Source organism: Saimiri boliviensis, chromosome 19, assembly GCF_048565385.1.
Source record: "Saimiri boliviensis isolate mSaiBol1 chromosome 19, mSaiBol1.pri, whole genome shotgun sequence".
In the NCBI taxonomy this organism is placed as follows: domain Eukaryota; kingdom Metazoa; phylum Chordata; class Mammalia; order Primates; family Cebidae; genus Saimiri; species Saimiri boliviensis.
The window spans coordinates 16,345,168-16,365,997 of NC_133467.1; the positions used below are offsets into that span (position 1 = coordinate 16,345,168).

Consider the following 20,830-nt stretch of genomic DNA (forward strand, 5'->3'; position numbering starts at 1 on the left):
AAGCGTAAGCCACAAAGCCCAACTAGAAAAAGCACTACGCTCTTTTAAACAACATTGACGACAATCATTTGTTGAACACTTACCAAGGCTGAGTGCCTTTCCTAGATCAGGCATTCATTTATTTGCCAAATACTAATTGTGCGCCTCCTTCATGCCATGCACAGTACATTATCTCATTTATTCTACAACAACCTTGTGAAGACATCCATTATTGCACACTCATTTAGCAAGTGGGGACACTTAGCCTGAGAGGTTAAATAACTTGTGTGAAGTCTCATAGCTGATCAGCGGAGGCATTGGAATCCAAATCCAATTCTGACTGCAAAGGCTGAGCTCTTAACTCCCATAGTGTACCAAAGTCATGAGCTTTCAATATAGTTTAGCTTGTGACACCTTTAACAGAATGTAAGAAACGTGAAAGAGAGAAAAGCAAAGTTTTATTGAAAACCCACTCCTATATTTAATAGGCACTTGCAGTGGTGTTTTTCCATGTATCATTTCATCCACATCACAGCCCTTTCAAATGAGATTTTTCCAAAGGCACATGGCTAGCAAATGGTTTAGTTACAACCAAATCCAGGTTTTAATTTCTGTCTTGTTTCCTTTGGGCCTTTGCTACTTCCCAAAATGACTAAGGAAAGGACAGTTTTTAGGGAGATATAAAAAAGATCGTGACTCTCTACCAGGAGAGGAGCAGACTGCTGAGTGGTGTGGGTGCTGTCTACCTATTCAGACAGCTGCAGTGAGAGTCCGAGTCACATATGTGACTGTGTGTGTCATGCATCAGGAAGAACACCTGGACTCTCAAATACTGGGGTGTGTTTCTGTACAGAGCCAGAGGACCTACCTTCCTTGAAGGACAAACACCACCCATCTCAGGTAAACTGAGAGTGTCACTGGCCCCTTGGGTACCTTGTAGTGTCTTAAATAATGCGATAATTTTTATCCAGCAGTAGAGAGTAGTTGAAGTTCTATGACTGTGTAAATGAAAGAGCTGTGTGTGCATGAGGAGCTTGGCCTGAGTCCGTCTGGCTTACACACTGGCTCACCTGCAGAGATGGAGACTTTCCACAGATTCTTTCCAGTTCATTGGCTCTGTATGTCTGAAGTCTGCTTCTGTTTAGAGTGCATCTCTCAAAATTTTCCATCAAATGGCAGGGAGTAACTTCTAGGGGTACAGGGTATGTGTGTGTGTATATGCATCTGTCTCATTGCAAACGTCAAATTTCTTTGAAGTATCATGCTTCATCTTTAAAATTAATGCACATTTGAATTTCATTCAAAAACATTTGTATTTGTTTTAAATGAAGATATTATTAAAATTGCGTAGGAAATAAAATTGGTGAGTATCTCGTGGCATTCCGAATTGTTCCTGAAGCAGCAAGTACTCCAGTGTGAGAAGAACTTGGCTGCCTTTTCTTAAAGTTTCTAATTTTGTTGTCTTCATCTTAGCCCATTATTTTTTTTTCTGTGTTGTTGAGAAAACACATTATCTCTGTTTCTTCTTAATCTCATGGCTCAATGGGGGCGCTGGATTAAGTGTCAAGGAGAAGTTGTAGATTTCACAGTAGTGATGAATAATCAATTAATCCCTTACGGATGACTTGTGCAGAACACTTCCTAGGCAATTTATGATATTTCCAGGGAAATAATAACAGTTAACATTTATTGTGAATTGTGTGATTTGCCAAACACTTTGTAGGGCTTTAATCTAATTTTACCTTTATAATAACTCTGTGAGGTAGGAGGTTCTATTATAATCCCTATTTTACAGATGAAGAAAAGGAGGCGCAGAGTAACTTGCCCAAGTTCACACAGCCAGCATAGTGGGGCTGGGATTTGCACCTGGACGGCTTTATTCCAGGACCACCAAGTTGTCTTGCTCCTTTGGGGAATTTACATCCTTTCAGCCTGCAGCTGAGAGAATGTTCCAAGAATATTCCAGTCCTGCCTCATTTAGTGGGTTTATGAGTCACCTCTGCCTGCTGGAGCTTGACGTGGGGTCAGAAGTCACAGCAGCATCCATCTGCCGCCTACTGTTCTTGATTCAGGGGGCATCAATCAAATGGGAGGGGTGAAGAGAGGAGGAGGTTGGACCAATTCTGCCAGCTTAGGGCTAATAAGGAAGCATAGAGTCATTCTTCTTGAATGATAGACTGCTTCTCCAGCTCTTGGCAGCAGAAGTGGATTGGCAGAGCAGGCAGGTTTGCAGGCAGCGACGGAGGTGGCATCTGAAGGAGTCCTGTGCAGGTATATCCACAGGGTGCCTTGGTCCTGTAGGAAGCCTGCATTGTGCCTAAACCTTCACTTCTAAGGTTGTGGTAAGAGTCACAATCCCAGGACTGGCACTGGTAGCTTAAGGCATCCGTGCCAGGCTAATTGTTGCTGGCACAGGCACCGTCTTTTCCTGGCACACCTCCTTCTAATAACTAGAACAGCTGAGCCGCACAGGATGCTTTGCGTCTTGTCTGCTGCCCAGCCACCTGAAGCAAGGGGCTGAGGTCTTGGCGGCCAACACTGGCTGAGGCCATGAGCTTTGTATCCCAGACTCTTTCCAGAGAGCAGCTTAGCTGGAGTCAAAAGGCTGCTCTGCACTAAACCATCATCCTTTGATTCGTTCTTAGAGTCAGAAATATGAGATGCTACATGGACTAAAAAGAGCCGCAGTGCATCAGATGTTGCTGGAAAACATGTGTGGCCATTATCCCATCATTCCCACTTTGGTTAAGAATTAAAAATAAATTGTTATTATAAAGTAATGTCTTTCACTGTCTTGTTTGAGTGAGTCTCTTAAGTATAGCTAGGGACGTCATTTTAATAAAGTATGCAGATAATTTGTATCTCTTTGTATCTGGTTTATATCCCACACGGCATCCCTTTATCCACTCTTAGGTCAACCCCCTAAACTCACTGCTCCAGCATTCGCCTTTACTTTCTCTGGAAACTCTTTTCAATGTTTAATTCTAAACTCAGGCTAGGAAAACTATTGGGTACAGTCATACAGTCCAAGCTGTTGATGCTGTACATTTAAGGTGTCCATTCATTGATAAATATACTTTTATTGAGCTCTTGTTGTATGCCAGGCACTGTCCAAGGCACTGCAAATATAGCATGGAACAAAGCACAGAAGGCTGGCATCCCCATGGAGCCGGAAGTCAGCCTGGAGGTGTCCGATAACAGGTGCATTTTCAGCCCACTTCTCACTCTGAGCACAGGTTCCTAGTTAAAGCCCACTCCTGTATTCCACGCCGGCCATTCCAAACCTTCATAATGTTTCTTAGGTCTCTTAGCAAATGCATTGTATTGTATTGCATTGTATTATGTTTGCACTGTATTATGAATACCAGTAGAACCTGGCATTCTACTCCACAAGGAATTCTTCGTTTCTGGTCCCCTAATGTTCAAACTTGTCTCCACCTATGCCCATCTTCACCTCTTTTTCCCTGTCTTAGAGGAGCATGTGCCCTTCCTCCTAGCTAGGTTTATCTTTTGCTCCTGTGCTCTGGATCCCATGTGACCAATTTCCTCTGAGATTTGTTTCTTCAGTGTTTGTGTATTTCAAGTCTCTCCATATGAATCAGCAGAAACTCTCTCTTGTCTAGTCGACCCTAAACCAATTCTTCAAACCTGAGTGCCTCATGGTAGCCCAGCCCTTCTCTTCACAGCTATGGTTCTGGAAAGAGGAGTTTAACTTGCTGTCTCCTCTTCTTTACTTTCCATGTGCTGTAGAAGTGATTTCTATGTCTAATCCCCCTACTTCTGACCGTAGCCTTACTGAAATTCTTCCTGTTAAGATAATCAAACTTCTGAGTTGTCAAATCCAGTGATCCAGAGAACACACTTCTGCTTGTTGCCTTTCTCAATCTTCCTCCTAGGTTTGGCATTGTTCACCGCTGTCCTGCTTTTGAAACCACCACGTCTGGATTCTGGGACACCTTCCTCTCTTGGTTTGTTGCCTATCTTTCTGGCACCTCCGTGTTATCTTTATGTGTCCATTTCTCCCGTGTCCACCTCAGAGCTCCTTCCTCAGACTTGTCTACTAAGCTTTTCGTCAACAATCCTGTCTGCCTGTGATAGGTGATCTGGCTTCGACCACCACATCTCCCCTCCATCCTTTCTCTTGAGCTTATTACAGCCAACTACTTAGGGACCACACTCATCTGTGTCCCACAGGCTCCTCACTGTCAGCATGTGCAAAACTGAACGCATCATCTTCCCTACCAAACTGCCTCCACTTCTAAGAGTATTAGCCAAAAAAAAAAAAAAAACCAAAAAAACAGCAGCATCAGCTCATCTCCACAGCCTGAAAATTTGGATCATTCTTGACTTCTCTTTCTCCCTCATCTTCTACTATCAACAGAGCATCAATGCATGTTGATTACATTTTATAAACATATATATATTCTGTATGTCCCTTCTCCTCCAATCTCCCCACAGCTGCTCTTGTTCAGGCATTTATCTCTCTTGCTTGATCTGTGGAATAGCCTCGAACAGCACATCTCCCGTTTCTAGTCTCCTGCTTTCCCCTGTGCTTCTTCCATTAGGAAAATCAGTGGTATATCATTAGAATGATGATTGCATTGTATTTTGATCGCATTATATTGTGATTTATTGTATTATGTTTCAATGTCTATTGTTCTACTGAATTGAGAGCTTCTTTGGGGCAGGTATTGCATGTTATTTATCTTTGTATCCCCAATGCATGTCAAGATGAGCATATAGTAGGTGTTCAGTAAACACTTGCTCACTGAATAAATGACTCAACTTCTAACAAGAAGAGCAGACTGAGCACAGTTAATCAATCTTGAAAGCTCTGAGCACTGTCACATTTTAGTGGCTTGAATGCCTAAGTAGTTACTGATGTGCCAATAACACATTTGGTGGTTGAACTAACACTATTGTTTAAAAATTATGTTAGTTAATTTTGCCTTTTAAAATAATATGAGTTTATTGTAGAAAACTTAGAAAATATGGATAAGCAATAGGAAGAAAATAAAATCATCCATAATTCCATTACCCAGTAGATAACTACTGATACCTCGTTGATGTAGATCTTCTCAGTTTGTTTACTAAATTTTTACTTTCAGTAAAGACATAGGATGAAGCCTGGGGGATGTCTTAAATGCTGAGCTGTCCTTTGCAAGAGTAACCAGTGATTAAATCACAGTGCTCAAGGATTCATGGCAGACCTGACCTAGATGTAGGTGAGTGTTCACATCCGTCAGCGCTAATCTGGTGGCTAGACGTTAGCAGCATCATGAGCAGTGATAATACTTTTGCTAGACAGGTGTCACACTAGGGTGGTATCTTAGTTCGGGCTGCTGTAACAGAAAACCATAGACTAGGTGGCTTAAACAACAGAAATTTATTTCTCATACTTCTGGAGGCTGGAAAGTCCAAGATCAAGATTCCAACAGATCTGGTGACTGGTGAGGGCTGCTTTCTGGTTTGCAGATGGCCATCTTTGGCTGTATTCTTGCATACTAGAGAGCAGAGAGAGAGGAGAAGCAAACTCTCTTGTAACTTTTTATAAGGGAACTAATTCCATTGACAAGGGCTCCACTCTCATGACCTAATTACCTCTCAGAGTCCTACCTCCTATTACCATCACATTGGGAGTTAGGATTTCAACATACAAATTTTGGGAGGAAACAAACATTCAATCCACAGCAGGTAGTTTCCGTTGTTTGAAGCTAGACCCTAGACAGTGCTGTCTGCCATTTGGAAGAGAGAATAGAGACTGGGAAAGGAAATTTACATAAATTAGTAAACTTCCAGCACTCCAATTCTGGTTCATAGTTGGAATGCAGAGCAGGAATCAGGTATGAGGACAGAGCACTTGGGGCAGGATAATGAGAAAACCATAGTCATCTGGGCATGAGGGAGCCTACCGGATTATCCAAGGACACTGCAGCCAGGACCTGGGGTGGCCAGACCTATTCTGGTCCACCTCCTGGTAGGAACTGAGCTCCTAATGTATTGTCAAGCTGGGCCAATTTGGTTTAGAAATCAGGAAGAATTGAGTTGCCAAGTTGAAAGACTTAGTAATTGTAGTTATGTGAGGCTGGGAAGGTAGGATATGACAAATCCCAAGCCCTTTGGAGTGGTGAGATCCCACTACAATCTGTTTAATTTTGTGACCCATATAACTGTTGTATGCCATATGTCTATGTAGAATAATTAAAGCTAATTAGAATTAATTTTGGTTGGTGAGTGTTTGAAGAGTTTTATAATAACTCTAGAGATAATTAGAGATGCTCTGGGATGTCACAAAAGAAGCATTTGGAATAATTTGTCTAGATGTTTAAGCCAGAGATGTGCAATGAAGGCTAGTTACAGAAATGAAAATTCTGTAATTGCAAGAACACTGAATCAGGAAGTAAGAGTTGGAGGTTAAAATTGGTATGCTGCTTAACAGGTTCTCTGAAAGAAACAAACAACCTGCCAACAACCTTGCTTTGTAGCATCTGCCAATTTCTGTGGTGTAAATACTCCCACTATGGTGGATTTCAAGTATTCCATGGTTTAACAATTGGCTCACACAATTCCTGAATAGTTAATAATCAGCTTTTATTAACCCTGTGCAAGGCAGCTACAGCACACCAGTGTAATTGTCACTGAACTTCTAGTTAACTTTGTGATCTTGGGTAAATCATTTCACTTATTTGGGTCTTGGTTTTATCATCAAAAAAAGCAAAGTTGCTAAAATAACCTCTAAGGTCTTTTCCAAAGTTAACATTCTAATAATGCAGCTGGCATTATAGGGCAAGACTAATGTCACATTATATGCTAAAAGAGTGACATCAAGAACTTTTGTGAATGTTATTGTGATATACCAGAACATATAATTTGGTATCAAGTTGGTGTAATAATCACCCATGTTCTGATTCCTGCTGTCGACGTGTGTGTGTTTCTCTGGTTCTTCTTCCCAGAAGGATTAAAAACAACAGTGCAGCCATTAGAGAGCCAAATATCACAGCCCGGGAGTGAAGTAAGAAACCATTAACTGCCGAGTGTGTGGCTCACGCCTGTAATCCCAGCACTCTGGGAGGCTGACGTGGGTGGATCGCGAGGTGAGGAGTTTGAGACCAGCCTGGCCAACATGGTGAAACTCCATCTCTACTAAAAATACAAAAATTAGCGGGGTGTGGTGGTGCGCGCCTGTAATCCCATATACTCAGGAGGCTGAGGCAGGAGAATTACCTGAACCTGGGAGATGGAGGTTGCCGTGAGATGAGATTGCAACATTGTACTCTGGCTCTGGGTGACAGAGCAAGACTCCATCTTGAAAAAAAAAAAAAAAAAAAAAAAAAAAAAAGAAACCATTAGCTACAGTCAGAGAATTCTAAATTCAGTTTCTGGGTTCTAGAGTCAGCCGAGGGACTGAGAGAAAATTTTGTAGCTTAGATACATGACCCTATCCGACCATGGGACAGATCCAAGAGGGGTGGTTTTCCTTGGACTAGTAATGACAGACATGAGAGGCTAATTTGTTCTAAGCTTTTTAAAGAAGAACTTAGGTGTCTTTTATATTTCTATGTGTCCATTCCTGGCCCTTAATAGGAATGCAGTAAGCATTTGCTGAGAGAAAGAATACACCGTTGGGATTTTTTAAAACAGCAGATTCAGAATTTTAAAATGTTAAGTCAGAAGTAGTCATGTACTTCTCTGAGTTTACCTTAATAATACAGAAGAAATATATATTTCTTTTTTATTTTTTTAAGCCTGAGTTTCGCTCTTGTTGCCCAAGCTAGAGTGCAATGGCGCGATTTCGGCTCACTGCAACCTCCACCTGCCGGGTTCAAGCGATTCTTCTGCCTCAGCCTCCCGAGTAGCTGGGATTACAGGTGGCCACCACCACACCTGGTTAACTTTTTGTATTTTTAGTAGATATGGGGTTTTGTCTGACCTCAGGTGATCCACCTAACTTGGCCTCCCAAAGTACTGGGATTACAGGTGTGAGCTACCACGCCTGACCAGAAATGTGTATTTCAAAAGTGAAAAACTAATTTCTTGTTATAATAGAAAACTTTTTAGTGCCTTCAGTTCAAAAATTGGTCATAGAAATCAGCCTTCTAGTTAGATAAAGTAATTTATTACATAACCAGAGCCTAGTGGAGAGAAACATACACGAGAAAAACCCACACTGGGCAAACCAGGTGTTTACTCCCACCAGTGAGTGTGCCCCCTTCCCCACCGGCTTCAGCCAGTGGAATTTACTTATCTCTTTGGAAAGGAAAAGATAATATTGATCTGCAGAGGATACTTACCTATGTATCATGTGCTGCTTTACCAACATTTAATCCTGGCAATGACCCTCATAAGCCAAGCACTGTCATTCCCATTTTAGAGAAAAAAACTGAAACTCAGAGAGATTAAGCAACAGAACCTGCTAGTGGTAGAGCCAAGAGTTAACACCCCAAACGTGGTGCTTGTTCTCACCAGACCAGGCTGCCCCGGGGCTTCCGGGCTTCCTCTTCCTGGTGTCTCTCTTATGTGATTGCTGTGGGAACTTGGATGATTTCTCGTGTGAATGAACCTGGCTCAGCCCATGCTCAGGCAAACAGAAGCGCCAGTCTCTGACAGGGTTCAGAGCAAATTCGTCAAGTCAGGCTGGTCCCAGACTGCGGTATCTGGGCTGTACTTTGCCCTAATGAATCAGCTCCATGGAGGCTGGGCAGTTGCAAAGGTAACTAACGTGCTGTACATCTGAGGGCCCAGTGAGTCTTGGTAGATGTGGCACCTGGACTTTGACCATCTCCAAGAGGAGAGGAGACAGTCTTGGGCTAGGTCCCTGGAGCAGCGCTGAAGGAAGGTGGGAAGCCGTCAGAGCAGGTGTGTGGGAACACTCGCTCCCTTCTTTCCCTTCTTTGAGCTGGACGTGCTGTGCTGTCAGATTATGAAAGCCAATATTGCCTTTACCGGGACTAGGAAAGGTCATTTATGTGAATGTTGCGAGTGCGGTTTGTCATCATAGATGTAATTCCTTCATTTTGAGAATCGAAGGGGCTATTTATTTGGTGTCCTTAAATACAATCTGAGGACTAATTTGCTGGAGTTGATGTCTCTTGGCAGCAAAATGATGTGATTTCAGTGGAAAGATTGGCTGTTGCGCCTTTGCAGTGGGAGAAGGGCTGCCTAGTGGGACAGCCTGGGGACAGGGGGAAAGCAGCTTTCTTCTCATTCCACTTCCGTGGTCCAGATGGTTTTGAGTTTCACCAGCCTTCAGAAAAGGCTCATGTGCCCTTCCCTGTATCTGGGACATTTGGCCTTTCCTGGGATTTGCTGGCAAAGGCTGTCATTGCACCTGGCTTTTTCAAGGGAGTGAGCTGACACGGGAAGGCAGCCACAGGTTCCCCCAGGGTTGGAAGTGACCTTGAGCGGGGAGGCCCTCTCTGCACCTTGCTCTTCTTGTGTCTTCTGCTGTCTCATAGCTCTTGGCTCCCTGGTGTTTGAGCAGAGTGATGTCTCGATTTCAACATCCACCCTTTTGACCTTCTGTTCTGATATGAATTTTTATATGAGACTGGGAGCTTCAGTCGTGGAAACAAGTTAACTGATTTGATCAGAATCTTGCAACCTAAAACAGTTCCTAGGGAGCTGACCTAGCCTGTGGATGCTTCTGCCACAAGAGAATCCCTGAGCAAGAGGAAGGTCTGAGGTGTGCTTTCCTTTCGTGGGTGCAACCCCCACACCCTGCGACGCTGTGCTATGGGCAGAGGAACCTGGAAGGTAATCAGTCCCTGGAGCAATGTCTCATTTTGAGGAATACATGGAGAAAATTAGTTTGGCGGTAGGGAGACTTCCAGGTTTTAAAATCTCCAGCCAGGAAGAATCCTAAGACATGGCTATTTGCTTATGAAAACAGTCCCAAATTTGCCTCTTGTTGGCTCCTCTGGAGGAGGAACAGGTATGACCATATTACATAGGTTCTATTCTTTGAGGGGGTTAATGTAAGGATTCAGAAAAGGTGCATCTTGAAGAGGTCAGTGAAAACTTTTTTTTTGTTTAATAAACATCTTCAGCCACTCATACCACCCCAATTTTTATTCTTGATAGCACTGTTATTTATTGAGCAATTACTATATATCAGGCAACATGTTAGACACTTTGCATAGGTTATGTCAACTCTGTGAATAACCTTGCAAGGTAGTTATTACAGTCTCCATTTCCTGGGTAAGGAAGTTGAAGCTTGAAAAAATGAACTAGCTAGTTAAGTGGCAGAGTTAGGATTTGAACTCTGATCTAGCTTTCTCCAAGACCCGCTCTATTTCTGATACCACAGAGCCTCCACTGTCAGTGTTAAACAAACACTTGCTGGGGGAATATGTGAAGAAACATCAACTGGGATTCCTTGATAGCATTTTTAGCTGTACCTATTACTCTTATGCCTCTCCCATCTGTCGTTGTTCCGAATGTACTTTTTAATTTTTTAAGCAATATAAATATAATGGTCTAGTCTGTTATTTGCTTCATGTATCTGGGATTTTTTTTTTTTTTCAGATTTCTTAGTATCCATGCCCATATGGTTTTTTTTTTTGACAGATTTCAAGGACCATAGCTGTTCTTTTCAGAAAACCTAATCAACCACCATGTTAGGATACAGTCTTCAAATGATAATTTCCTTTTTTTCCAGTGTTGGCAGGAAGGAAAAATAACTACATAACTAACTCAAAACCCAAGACAAATTCAGAGAATCAGGGATGGAACTTTGGGCTCCCCAGAGGCCGCCCCAGACACGAGGGAGGGCTACAGCCCCCTCAAAGGATCCAGACCGTGGGTTTCAGAGAGATGGACATCATCGGTCTGTCCCTCAAGTTCGGCACAATGGAGAGAGGTTCCACCAATGGCAAGACAACCACGGGAGCCCCCAGCAACAGCAGGGGCCCAGGGAAGACCATCAACAGCCCTATTCTGCATCCAGGCCTGGGGACTGGCATCAGCCTGTGCCTGGGGTTGACTATTATGAAGGTGCTTATTCCAATCAGTTGTACTCAAGGTATGGCTTTAGGGCTTGGAATGAATGCAACTCTCCTAAATGCTTATGAATAGATTGTTCTTTTCCTTCTTCCTTTTCCTTTTATTTCTCTCCCCACCCCTCTCTTTTTTTTTTTTTTTTTCTTTTTCTCTCTTACTACATTTCTTTAGCTAAACCCTGTCCTCTCCTAAATTGGTTGTTGGTGGAGATAGTATCAGAGATAGTATTTCTTTCCTCTTTATCCCCTAGTGGAGCTTCTTAAAGAAGCCATCACAAATGTGATTGGGTATTGACGGCTAGTGAAGCAGGAGCGGGGTAGAGGGAAGAAAAATTGGTGACATTCAAGACAGCAAATGGAACCTTCTTGCTCTGGGATTGCAAAAGGTAGTATATGCAGACTACGGAAAAGCTTTTCTTGGAGCTCCCTCTAAGGAGTTTCTCATTGTCACTGGACCACTCTGCCTTGGGATTAGCAGGACGCTACCAGCACCAAGAAGAGTCCTAGTGCCTACGACAGTTCCTGGAGTATAACAGGCATACCGGTAGTCTGTATTGAATGAATGGGAACTTTAAAAACATTGGCCTTAGGGAAAGCAGATACAAACTCTCAGGCTCCAGGTTCAGAAGGAAGAGGTTCCAGTGAGGTCATTCTATCCGGGTTGGAGATTCTGGAATTCCTGCTCCCCTGGTCTGTAGCCCTGGACTCAGTGTTTCATGGAGTGTTGGAAGCCATCTATATTCTTCTTTAGCTTTTCCATTTGGGGTGCTACTTACCTGCTTAGATTCAGGGTTGAAATTACAACAATTATTATAAAGAATTTTTTTTTTCCCTAAGAAATACTGAAGAATTGCTAATTGGGCTGGGTGCAGTGGCTGGCTCATGCCTATAATCCCAGCACTTTGGGAGGCCAAGGTGGGCAGATCATCTGAGGTTGGGAGTTTGAGACCAGCCTGGCCAACATGGCAAAACCGCATCTCTACTAAAAATACAAAACAAAAACAAAAACAAAAACAAAAAAAAAACCCCAAAACACAATTAGCTGGGCATGGTAGTGCACGCCTGTAGTCCCAGCTACTTGGGAAGTTGAGATGGAAGAATCGCTTGAACCCAGGAGGTGGAGGTTTCTGTGAGCCGAGATTACGTCACTACACTCTAGCCTAGGTGACAGAGTGGGACTCTGACTCAAAAGAAAAAATTGCTAATAGATAAAAACTTTAATATTATGATGTTCCTCTCCCCAGTCTTTTTGGATTGTTGAATTCTCAAAGAGAGGCATGTTCAGGACAGAGGCAATAAAAGTAATCAGACTTAAGATAGTCCAGTTGGACTTTTTAATTTCAATTCCATCTGGAACAAGCATGGAAATTACAATGGTATATTGGAGACTTAACATAGTCATCTCAGGAGGTAGTTTTCTCAGATGTCAGGACAGAGTTTTCTGAGATAATATGTATGTATTTGGGGAGTGAGAGTTTTACTATAAAATAAAAGTTTCAAATAAAAAAGATACTTTTAGAAAAAGAGTTTTAAGTAAAAAAAGATTTTACTATAAAAATTCTGCTCTTGTTACGCAACAAAGTCCTGACTCCTCTGATTCTGTTTGCAGGACCTAGAATTAACTATGGCTTTCAAGCAGATTCTAGCTTGGGTCACAACTCCACCCTCTGAAACTGTTTAGTTTGTCAAGTCCTCCGTTGGTTTCTCTCTCTACCACCCTTGTCCTCCACTGACCGGCCTTCTTTGTGATATTTTAGGCCAGGTTATGAGAATTCATATCAGAGCTATCACTCTCCCGTACTGAGGGAGGAATATGCTTATGGAAGTTACTACTATCACGGACCCCCACAGCGGCTGCAGGAAGAAAGAGGTATGGAAAAGTCTCCGAGAAGCCTTTGGGCTTTGGGGATGGGGCAGCTGGACTGAGAGGCAGGGGAGAGACCAGAGGAGCCATGTTCAGACCTCAGCTTGGGCATCCTTTTTTGGCCAGAAGAGACCGCAGCAGTAACACTCTTCCTAGATGTCCTGAGATGTAATGGAGTTGTTCTCCTTTGTATGCATAGATGATGCTACTGTTACTAGCACTGCGGGGATTTGGCGCTTCATCCACGTTTTTTCTCCTACTTTGCGTTATAGCCAAGATTATAGTCTTTGACCAAGTAACAGTGAAGTCAGTTCTTAAGGACCTCTGCTGGGCTATCACTTCACCCTGAGGGCAGCAGATATGCACCCAAGGAGTGTTCTACCCTATAATAACAGGATAAGGTGTGTCTTAATGGCAGCTTCTCAACTGCTAGCAAAGATAAACCTGTTTCAACATTGAACACACACACACTCACAAACACACACACAGGCACACACATGCACACATGCACACACACACACACACACACACACATGCACACACACAAATCCCCATTGTTGTGCAGTTGTATAAAGCCATGCTAATTGGTTCAGAGGGGACTGAGAGGCATCCTGTGGACTTTCATCATTAGCTCTCACCTATCTATGTATTCAACTTGGAAAATATGTTTTTAGACCTACTGTGCTCTAGGAAGTCCTCACAGCTCACTAATACCTTTCTAAGAACTTTCAGAAACAGGAAGTGACCTGCCTTGATTTTGTTTTCTCTGAGGGTGCAGTGCCAAGGCAAAGGAGCCCTTATATCTGGCACGAAGATTACCAAGATCAGAAGTACCGCGATGAATATCATTATGAAAACCAGCACAGTTCGTTTGGAACAAACAGTGAGACCCACTTCCAGTAAGTGTGAAAGGAAAGGCCAGTTTGACATGACGTTGTCAAGCTCAGACTATGTCGGGCAAATCTTACGGCATCTGTTGCTGGCCTCTCACCTCCAGAAGCGCGTGTACCTTTGTTTTAGCCACAGGGATATGGGAGTATCCCAGGATGGGCCTGGCCAGCTATTAATGTCTATTGAATGAATGGGAACGTTAAAAACATCGGTCTTAGGAAAAGCAGATATAAACTTGCAGGCTCCAAGTTCTAGTGAGTCTGAGTCCTGGGAGGTTACTTGAGGTCTGTCCTAAAAGAGAACTCTCATTCTGTGTTGGCCTTAGGAGATATGGCCTAGCTAAAGTTCTCATGATTAGGTCATGAGAACTTGCCTGGGCTGGGGTGCTTCTCCTCAGCCTACTCCTAAGCCCTGACAATGGGACATCTCTCTGTGATAAGACAAGACAGGAAAGAGAGTTTTGCCCAAGCATCTCTCCTGGTGCTCTAGGCCCTGGAATTCACCAACCTAAACACTCTGATTTAAGTCACTCCAGAACGTCAAGCTGTAGAGACTAGGCCTTCTCATCAGGGCCTGAGGCCACTTCCAGTCACTGAGCTGTGGAACTCAAGCACTCCTGTTTTACTGGGATTAGTAGACTGAGGTGGCAAGTGGGAGGAAAATGCTTTCTCCGGTGGCACCCAGGCCGACATGGCACCTGCCCCCGCTTTGGAGCGGGTCAGCCTCCAGCGGAGAGTGCCTCAGCCTTGCTGGCTTGCCCAGGACCCTGCTCACTGCTCCTGTCGTTTTGCTGCAGATCTAACAGTAGGAACCCTTATAAAGACAGCCCTGCTTCCAAGTCTGGACAGGAGTGGCCTGGGGAGCCGTTTCCAGGGAGCCTGCCTGCTGGGGCCCAGAAAAATAAGGTAACCTAAAGTGACGTGGGGGCTGGAGACTGTGGCCATGTGTCACAGCTGACACTGTCAGCATGTGGCAGGACAGGGCCCTTGGCGATGGGTGTCCAGTGGCCATTCCTTCCTTTTAGACGGAACCTCTGCCCGTGCCTTCTTTTTTTTACTTCCTTACTGCCTCAGTCTTATGCATCCAACACCCTGAACTGAACTCCTTTGCATTTTCGGCAAATTGACAGGATCAAGAAATGTCACCCAGCTTACTCCAACATACTGGGATAGAGAGGAGGCTGTCACCAGGTGTTAGGTGTTAGGGAACCCAGGGGACTAGCAATTTGGTTTAACCCAGAAAGTGGGAAGTTGGTAGCATCTTTGAATTCAGGTTTGAGAAGCAGGGCTTGAAACCTTTTCTAAATCTTCATTCATCTCTCTCCTCTAAAAATCTTATTGTATGCACTAACTGGGCCACAAAAAGGAGATCTTTAAAAAAAAAATTTTTTTTTTAAGAATAATTTTAGATTTGTGAAAAATTGGCAAATGATACTACAGAGATGTGTGTGTGTGTGTGTGTGTGTGTGTGTGTGTGTGGTTTTTTTTTTTTTTTTTTTTTTTTTTTTTTTTTTTTTTACAGAGTCTCACTCTGTTGCCCAGGCTGGAGTACAGTGGCACAATCTTGGCTCACTGCAACCTTCACCTCCTGGGTTCAAGTGATTCTCCTGCCTTAGCCTCCCAAGTAGCTGGAATTACAGGTGTCCACCACCACACCTGGCTAAGTTTTGTATTTTTAGTAGAGATGGGGTTTCACCATGTTGGGTAGGCTGGTCTCAAACTCTTGACCTCGTGATACATCTGCCTTGGCCTCCCAAAGTGCTGGGATTATAGGCATGAGTCACCATGCTTGGCCAGGGATGGATTCTTAATTTTGAAAGTCTTTATTAATCTTATCTCCCTTATTAGGTCTGTATGATTTTTGAGGTCAATTTCTTTTCTATTCTGAGTGCTTAATCGGGTAGGACACATATTATTATGATTAATAGTAACAATACAATGACAGCAGCCACATAAATATGCATAACACTTTACAGTGTACAAAGATCTTTATTTTTTATTTTATTTTATTTTTTTGAGGGTGAGTCTCACTCTGTTACCCAGGCTGGAGTACAGTGGCTTGATCTAGGCTTACTGCAACCTCCACCTTTCTGGTTCAAGTGATCCGCCCACCTCAGCCTCCCTAGTAGATGGGACTACAGATGTGCTCCACCACACCCAGCTAATTTTTGTATTTTTAGTAGAGATGGGGTTTCACCATGTTGGCCAGGCTGGTCTGGAAGTCCTAACCTCAAGTGATCCTCCTGCTTCAGCCTCCCAGAGTGCTGGGATTTCAGGTGTGAGTCACTGTGCTTGGCTCAAAGAGCTTTTGAACCCATTATTTTACTTGTATGCACATGAGTTGTAAATTCAATGAATTTATTTCTTTAGTTATTTGGTGAGAGAGTTTTGCTCTGTCACCTGGGCTGGAGTGTAACAGCATGATTATATCTCACCGCAGCCTTGAACTTCTGGGGTCAAGAGATCCTTCCACTTTAGCCTTCCAAGTAGCTGAGGCTACAGGTGTGCACCACCGTGCCCAGCTAAATTAATGAATGAATGAATGAATTTATTTATTTTTGTAGAGATGAGGTCTTGCTTTATGGCAATTTGGGATCTCAGATTCCTGGGCTCAAGTGATCCTCCTGCTTTGGCCTCTCAAAGTGCTCTGATTACAGGCATGAGGCATCATACCTGGCCCTGTGAATTTCTTTACATCTGCGTCCAAAGGGAAAGCATGGTACCTGGAGCATAACAGGTGCTCACTAAATAGTTGGTGAATTAGTACATGACTTGCTTGAAGTATATAGGGCAGATATGATTATATCACAGATGAAAGCACTGAGCTCAGAGAAGCTAAGTTATGTGTCTAGGGGCACAGCAGCTGAGTATAAGATAAAGCTGAGATTTGAATTCAAGGCTCCTTGACCCTAAGGCCTGCATTCTTTCCATTGGGTCATAATACATCTTTTTGGCAAATGCCTGTCAACTTGATTATCTCTTTTTCTTCTTTCAACACATCCACTTTCACTGTATGTATTTTGTTTCTTTGAAGGAACGCTTGAGAAGACCAGCTCTCTGAAACTTCTTCCTATGTGTTTTTTTTTTTAACTTTCAGCCATCATTGGCTAGTGAGTCCAACCTTCTCCAGCAGCGTGAGTCCGGTCTCAGCTCCAGCAGCTATGAGCTCAGTCAGTACATCACAGATGCCTCCGAGCAGGATGATCCTCCAGTGTTAGCAGCTTGGAGTCCAGTTCAGGCTGGTGGGTTCTAAGATGATCACAAGAGTTGCTTGAATCTGATGTGGAAAGGCCGGGTGGCAAGTGTCTGGGAAAGTCAGCCTTAAGATGGATCATTGTCGGCCTCATTTGCTTATGTAGATTTCCTGGGCAGAGAGGTCAACTTTGGCTCCATTTTCTATCTTTTTGCTGGTAATGGTAATTGCATCATAGCTGATTCCTGGAAGGGAACACTGCCTCTATCCATCATCAGATTGGGGAAGGAGGCACTCAGTGTTGCTTTTAAGACAAGTGAAGAGCAGAGAGAATTAGGAAAAGCAAAAGGAGGACACAAAGCATCATTGCTTTGTCTGGATGTAGGAACCTTGTCATGGTGATAGAGGCCACAAAAGCCAGAGACTCCTTGGGCTCTCGACATCACGGAGTCTGGGCTGAGTGCATTATCATTTGGACTGAATCATCAAGCCCATGCATTGTATTCTGACACATTCTCAGCGGCTTAAATCTGACTGGAGCAGGGAACATGGACTTCTTCTGATTATACAACCCACCCAGAATCTTATTTTGGTTCAGGCAGAATTTGGGCAGAAATACGTCTGTGGCATATTCCTAAACTAAAGAACAGTGATGGAAGTAATGCTAACGATGTCCATCTGTGTCTGTTGGTCAGAGTATGTCTCCTCAGCTGGTCCCAAAGCACCCATGAAGTTCTACGTCCCTCATGTTCCTGTGAGTTTTGGGCCAGGAGGTCAGTTGGTGTGTGTGGGTCCCAGCTCTCTCACTGACGGGCAAGCAGCCCTTGTTGAAGTGCACAGCATGGAGGTAAAGAAGATCTAGTGTCCCTGAAATGCCAGCACACTGCCCACCTATCTACTCCTGACATGCTTACCTTGCTTTCCTGAACCTGAGTCGGGGCAGCTCCAGGAATGGGACACTCTTGTGGGAAACTGGGCCATGTACCCCCTGGATTAGGGGGTACAGGAATGGGTGGGGCTCTTCTCTGAAAGAAATGATGCCAGAGTTATGTTTTTCCTGTGCTGTCAGTGGCTCATCTTTAGCAACAAGATTTACTTTTTTCTTTCTGCTTTCTCCACAAGGCCTTGAGCCACATCCTAGGACCATGCTAGGACCCTGGAGTCAGATACTAGACTTGACTAATAGGGGCCTAGGGTGGATGCAGTCTTAAAGACAAAAGTCTGATTTTTAAATTCCAGGTTATTCTTAATGACTCTGAAGAGCAAGAGGAGATGAGAAGTTTCTCAGGACCCTTGATTAGGTAAACTGCTGTAAGAGCTGCCGAGTAAGGGCTTTGGAAACCTAGAGAATCTTCCTGTCCAGATCAGCATTTTGGAGATTTGCTCTCGATTTCCTTGGAAAAAAAATATCTGTCCTTATTGGAGTGGAATTCTCTGTGCCACAAGATAGAACCAAATGTGGCCTGAGCCATTTTGGCAAGCCATTCAATAGCTGAAAGACAGAAATAAAAATTAGCTTGACAGTTTAGAAATCTAAAATCGGTTCCATTTTGCAGAGGCTGCATGGTAGGAAGTTTTGGTGTTCCATGTGCTGATAGATGTTAGCAGAAAAGTGGAGCATATCCTGGGAAGTCACTGACAAGTGGATCATAGCAGAAACAATTCTTGTCACAGTGGCTTTTTCCTGGAGAAGGAAATAAGATCGGCAGTGTTCAAGTTACAGAACAGTGTGCAAGTGAGCCCTCTGCCGTACTGAGCCGGGACTGCTTTTAAATGTCTCGTATTTCTGATAAATGTAACTCAGGGCATCTCTGTTGAGGAGAGAGACCTTGCTGGGTGACAGCCCACCTGGGTCCTAGGCTCAGGGCATCCTACTGACTTGGAGTCCCATGGTGGACAGGTCAACTAGCCCTCTCTGAACCTTAGTTTTCCCCCTGAGAAGTGGTGTGACACCTGCTCTTCCTATCCAAGGCTTGCCTGTGAGTCTCACGTGAGATTATGCTTGAGACTAATCTCACATGGAAAGTATCATCACTACTACACAAAAATATTCCCCATATGGTATTTGACAGTTCCTTCAAGTAAAAATGAGTGTAGTCTGTTTCTTAGATACAGGTGTACAGATATAGGGCCAAAAAGCAAGTCGGGTGTTCAGACACGGGGGTACTAAGCTTAACTTGGCTCTGATGTTATTGGATGATCTTGAGCAAATCATAATGCCAATCATACTGACCCCTTAATATATGCCCCACAATTTTCTAATTCCTTTTTGTATGGAGATAGGTTCTTTTACTGTCCCTATGTTAGGAAAAAAAGCTGAGGCCCAGCGGAGGTAAGAAACTTGTCTAAACAGAGAAGGAGCAGACCCAGATTTAGACCCAGGGTGGTCTGACTCCAGAGTCTGTTTTTACTTGCTGTCCTGTGTAGTCACTTCAGGTCTCTGAACCTCTGCTTCTTCGTCTGTAAAATGCGGGGGGAGGTGGGTGCATGAGAGAATCTCTGAAATTTCTTCCTGTTCTAGAAGAAAAGAACTATCCTATAGCTACAGGCTCATTACCTTAGCCCTGGCTTGTCAGACTTCCATCTCAACCACAGCCCAGCCAGCACTTGCACACTTAGGAGGAGCCTGGGGTCCGAAACAGGGAAGTATCTGCCTGCTCACTCTTTGCTCCCTAAAATTTTTCCATGTAGGGAAGATGTACACAAGGTGGATATTATGACGTTTTGCCAGCAGAAAGCAGCTCAGAGCTGCAGATCTGAGACACTGGGGAGCAGAGACTCAGCTCTACTGTGGCAACTCTTGGTTCTCCTCTGTCGCCAGAATGGGGTGAGTTACTGTTTTGGTGGGAGAGCGGGTGCAGGCTGAAATTTAAGTTTTCTTGGGATAGATAAGATTCTGTTTATGGCATGATTATGAAAAGCAGGATGAAAGAAGCCACAAATTGCCCCAAGGGAAAAAATCGCTCAAATGTCGATGCCAGTTTGCTAATGCAAATCTTTCCCCTGATGATCTTCTTCCTTGGTCTGGGAATATTGTACAGTTTCTGGGTTATTGCACCAGCCAAATAATATACCTGTGAAACTGTGAATGTTCCTGGTAAGGTTTGTAGCTCCTGACAGGCAGAAGACAACCACGATAATGATGCTGAAGTTTGAAATATAGCAATCCCAGAAAGGACTGCCTTATGCTTGCATAATTGGCCTCTTTGTGAAGAAGGCAGGCTCCAGTGCCTTCTGTCTCCAGCTGGAGCTGCCAGCTTGAGGACTCATAGGATTCTCCCCCGATGATCCTCTTTGCCCTACAGTCCATGGTGGGGTCTGACATCGCTGAGCTGCTAATGCAAGACTGCAAGAAGCTGGAGAAGTACAAACGGCAGCCCCCTGTGGCCAACCTCATCAGCCTGACCGATGAGGACTGGCCAGTGCTGAGCTCTGGGACCCCGAACCTGCTCACTGGAGAGATCCCCCCAAGTGTGGAGACACCTGCGCAGATTGTGGAGAAATTCACTAGACTGCTCTACTATGGAAGGAAGAAGGCAAGTATGCCCTTCCCCCAAAAGCAATCACCATCCTTCTCCACCACTCACCCCTTTTCCAATAATGTGAATAGTATATACTCATTTCAAGGAGGATGGGAGAAGTTCAGAAAGACACAATGAAGAAAATAAAAACACCCATAGTTCTACCATTAAAAGACAATGAAATATTAAGTAAAATAAGCCAGATACAGAAAGACAAACCTCACATGTTCTCACTTATTTGTGGGATCTAAAAAAATCAAAACAATTGAGCTCATGGTGATAGAGAGTAGAAGCATGGTTATTAGAAGCTGGAAAGGGCAGTCGGGGTGGGTGGAGGGAGGAGGGGAGGGGTAATGGTGCCAAAAAAGAGTTAGAATGAATAAGAC

At 43.8% G+C, this 20,830-nt stretch overlaps 1 protein-coding gene and 1 long non-coding RNA gene across 3 annotated transcripts in view; one reads left to right on the forward strand and one right to left on the reverse strand.

Annotated features, from left to right (window-relative positions):
* Positions 1-5,195: 5,195 nt before the first annotated feature.
* On the reverse strand, positions 5,196-8,611 carry LOC141582122 (uncharacterized). The gene is made up of 3 exons (XR_012514956.1): positions 8,271-8,611; positions 7,204-7,284; positions 5,196-5,483 (listed from the first exon to the last, which is right to left on the reverse strand). It is a non-coding gene; the product is annotated as an uncharacterized LOC141582122 (long non-coding RNA).
* Positions 8,612-8,695: 84 nt separating this feature from the next.
* SEC16B (SEC16 homolog B, endoplasmic reticulum export factor) overlaps positions 8,696-20,830 on the forward strand; it is a 40,985-nt gene continuing 28,850 nt past the window's right edge. For both annotated transcript variants that reach the window (XM_074389533.1, XM_074389534.1), the window contains exons 1-10: positions 8,696-8,835; positions 10,637-10,999; positions 12,734-12,846; positions 13,619-13,739; positions 14,528-14,636; positions 16,828-16,972; positions 17,619-17,770; positions 18,163-18,224; positions 19,615-19,750; positions 20,229-20,463. In XM_074389533.1, coding sequence (XP_074245634.1) covers positions 10,704-10,999; positions 12,734-12,846; positions 13,619-13,739; positions 14,528-14,636; positions 16,828-16,972; positions 17,619-17,770; positions 18,163-18,224; positions 19,615-19,750; positions 20,229-20,463 — 1,369 coding nt within the window. In that variant the 5' untranslated portion in view covers positions 8,696-8,835; positions 10,637-10,703. The remainder of the gene's footprint in view (positions 8,836-10,636; positions 11,000-12,733; positions 12,847-13,618; positions 13,740-14,527; positions 14,637-16,827; positions 16,973-17,618; positions 17,771-18,162; positions 18,225-19,614; positions 19,751-20,228; positions 20,464-20,830) is intronic.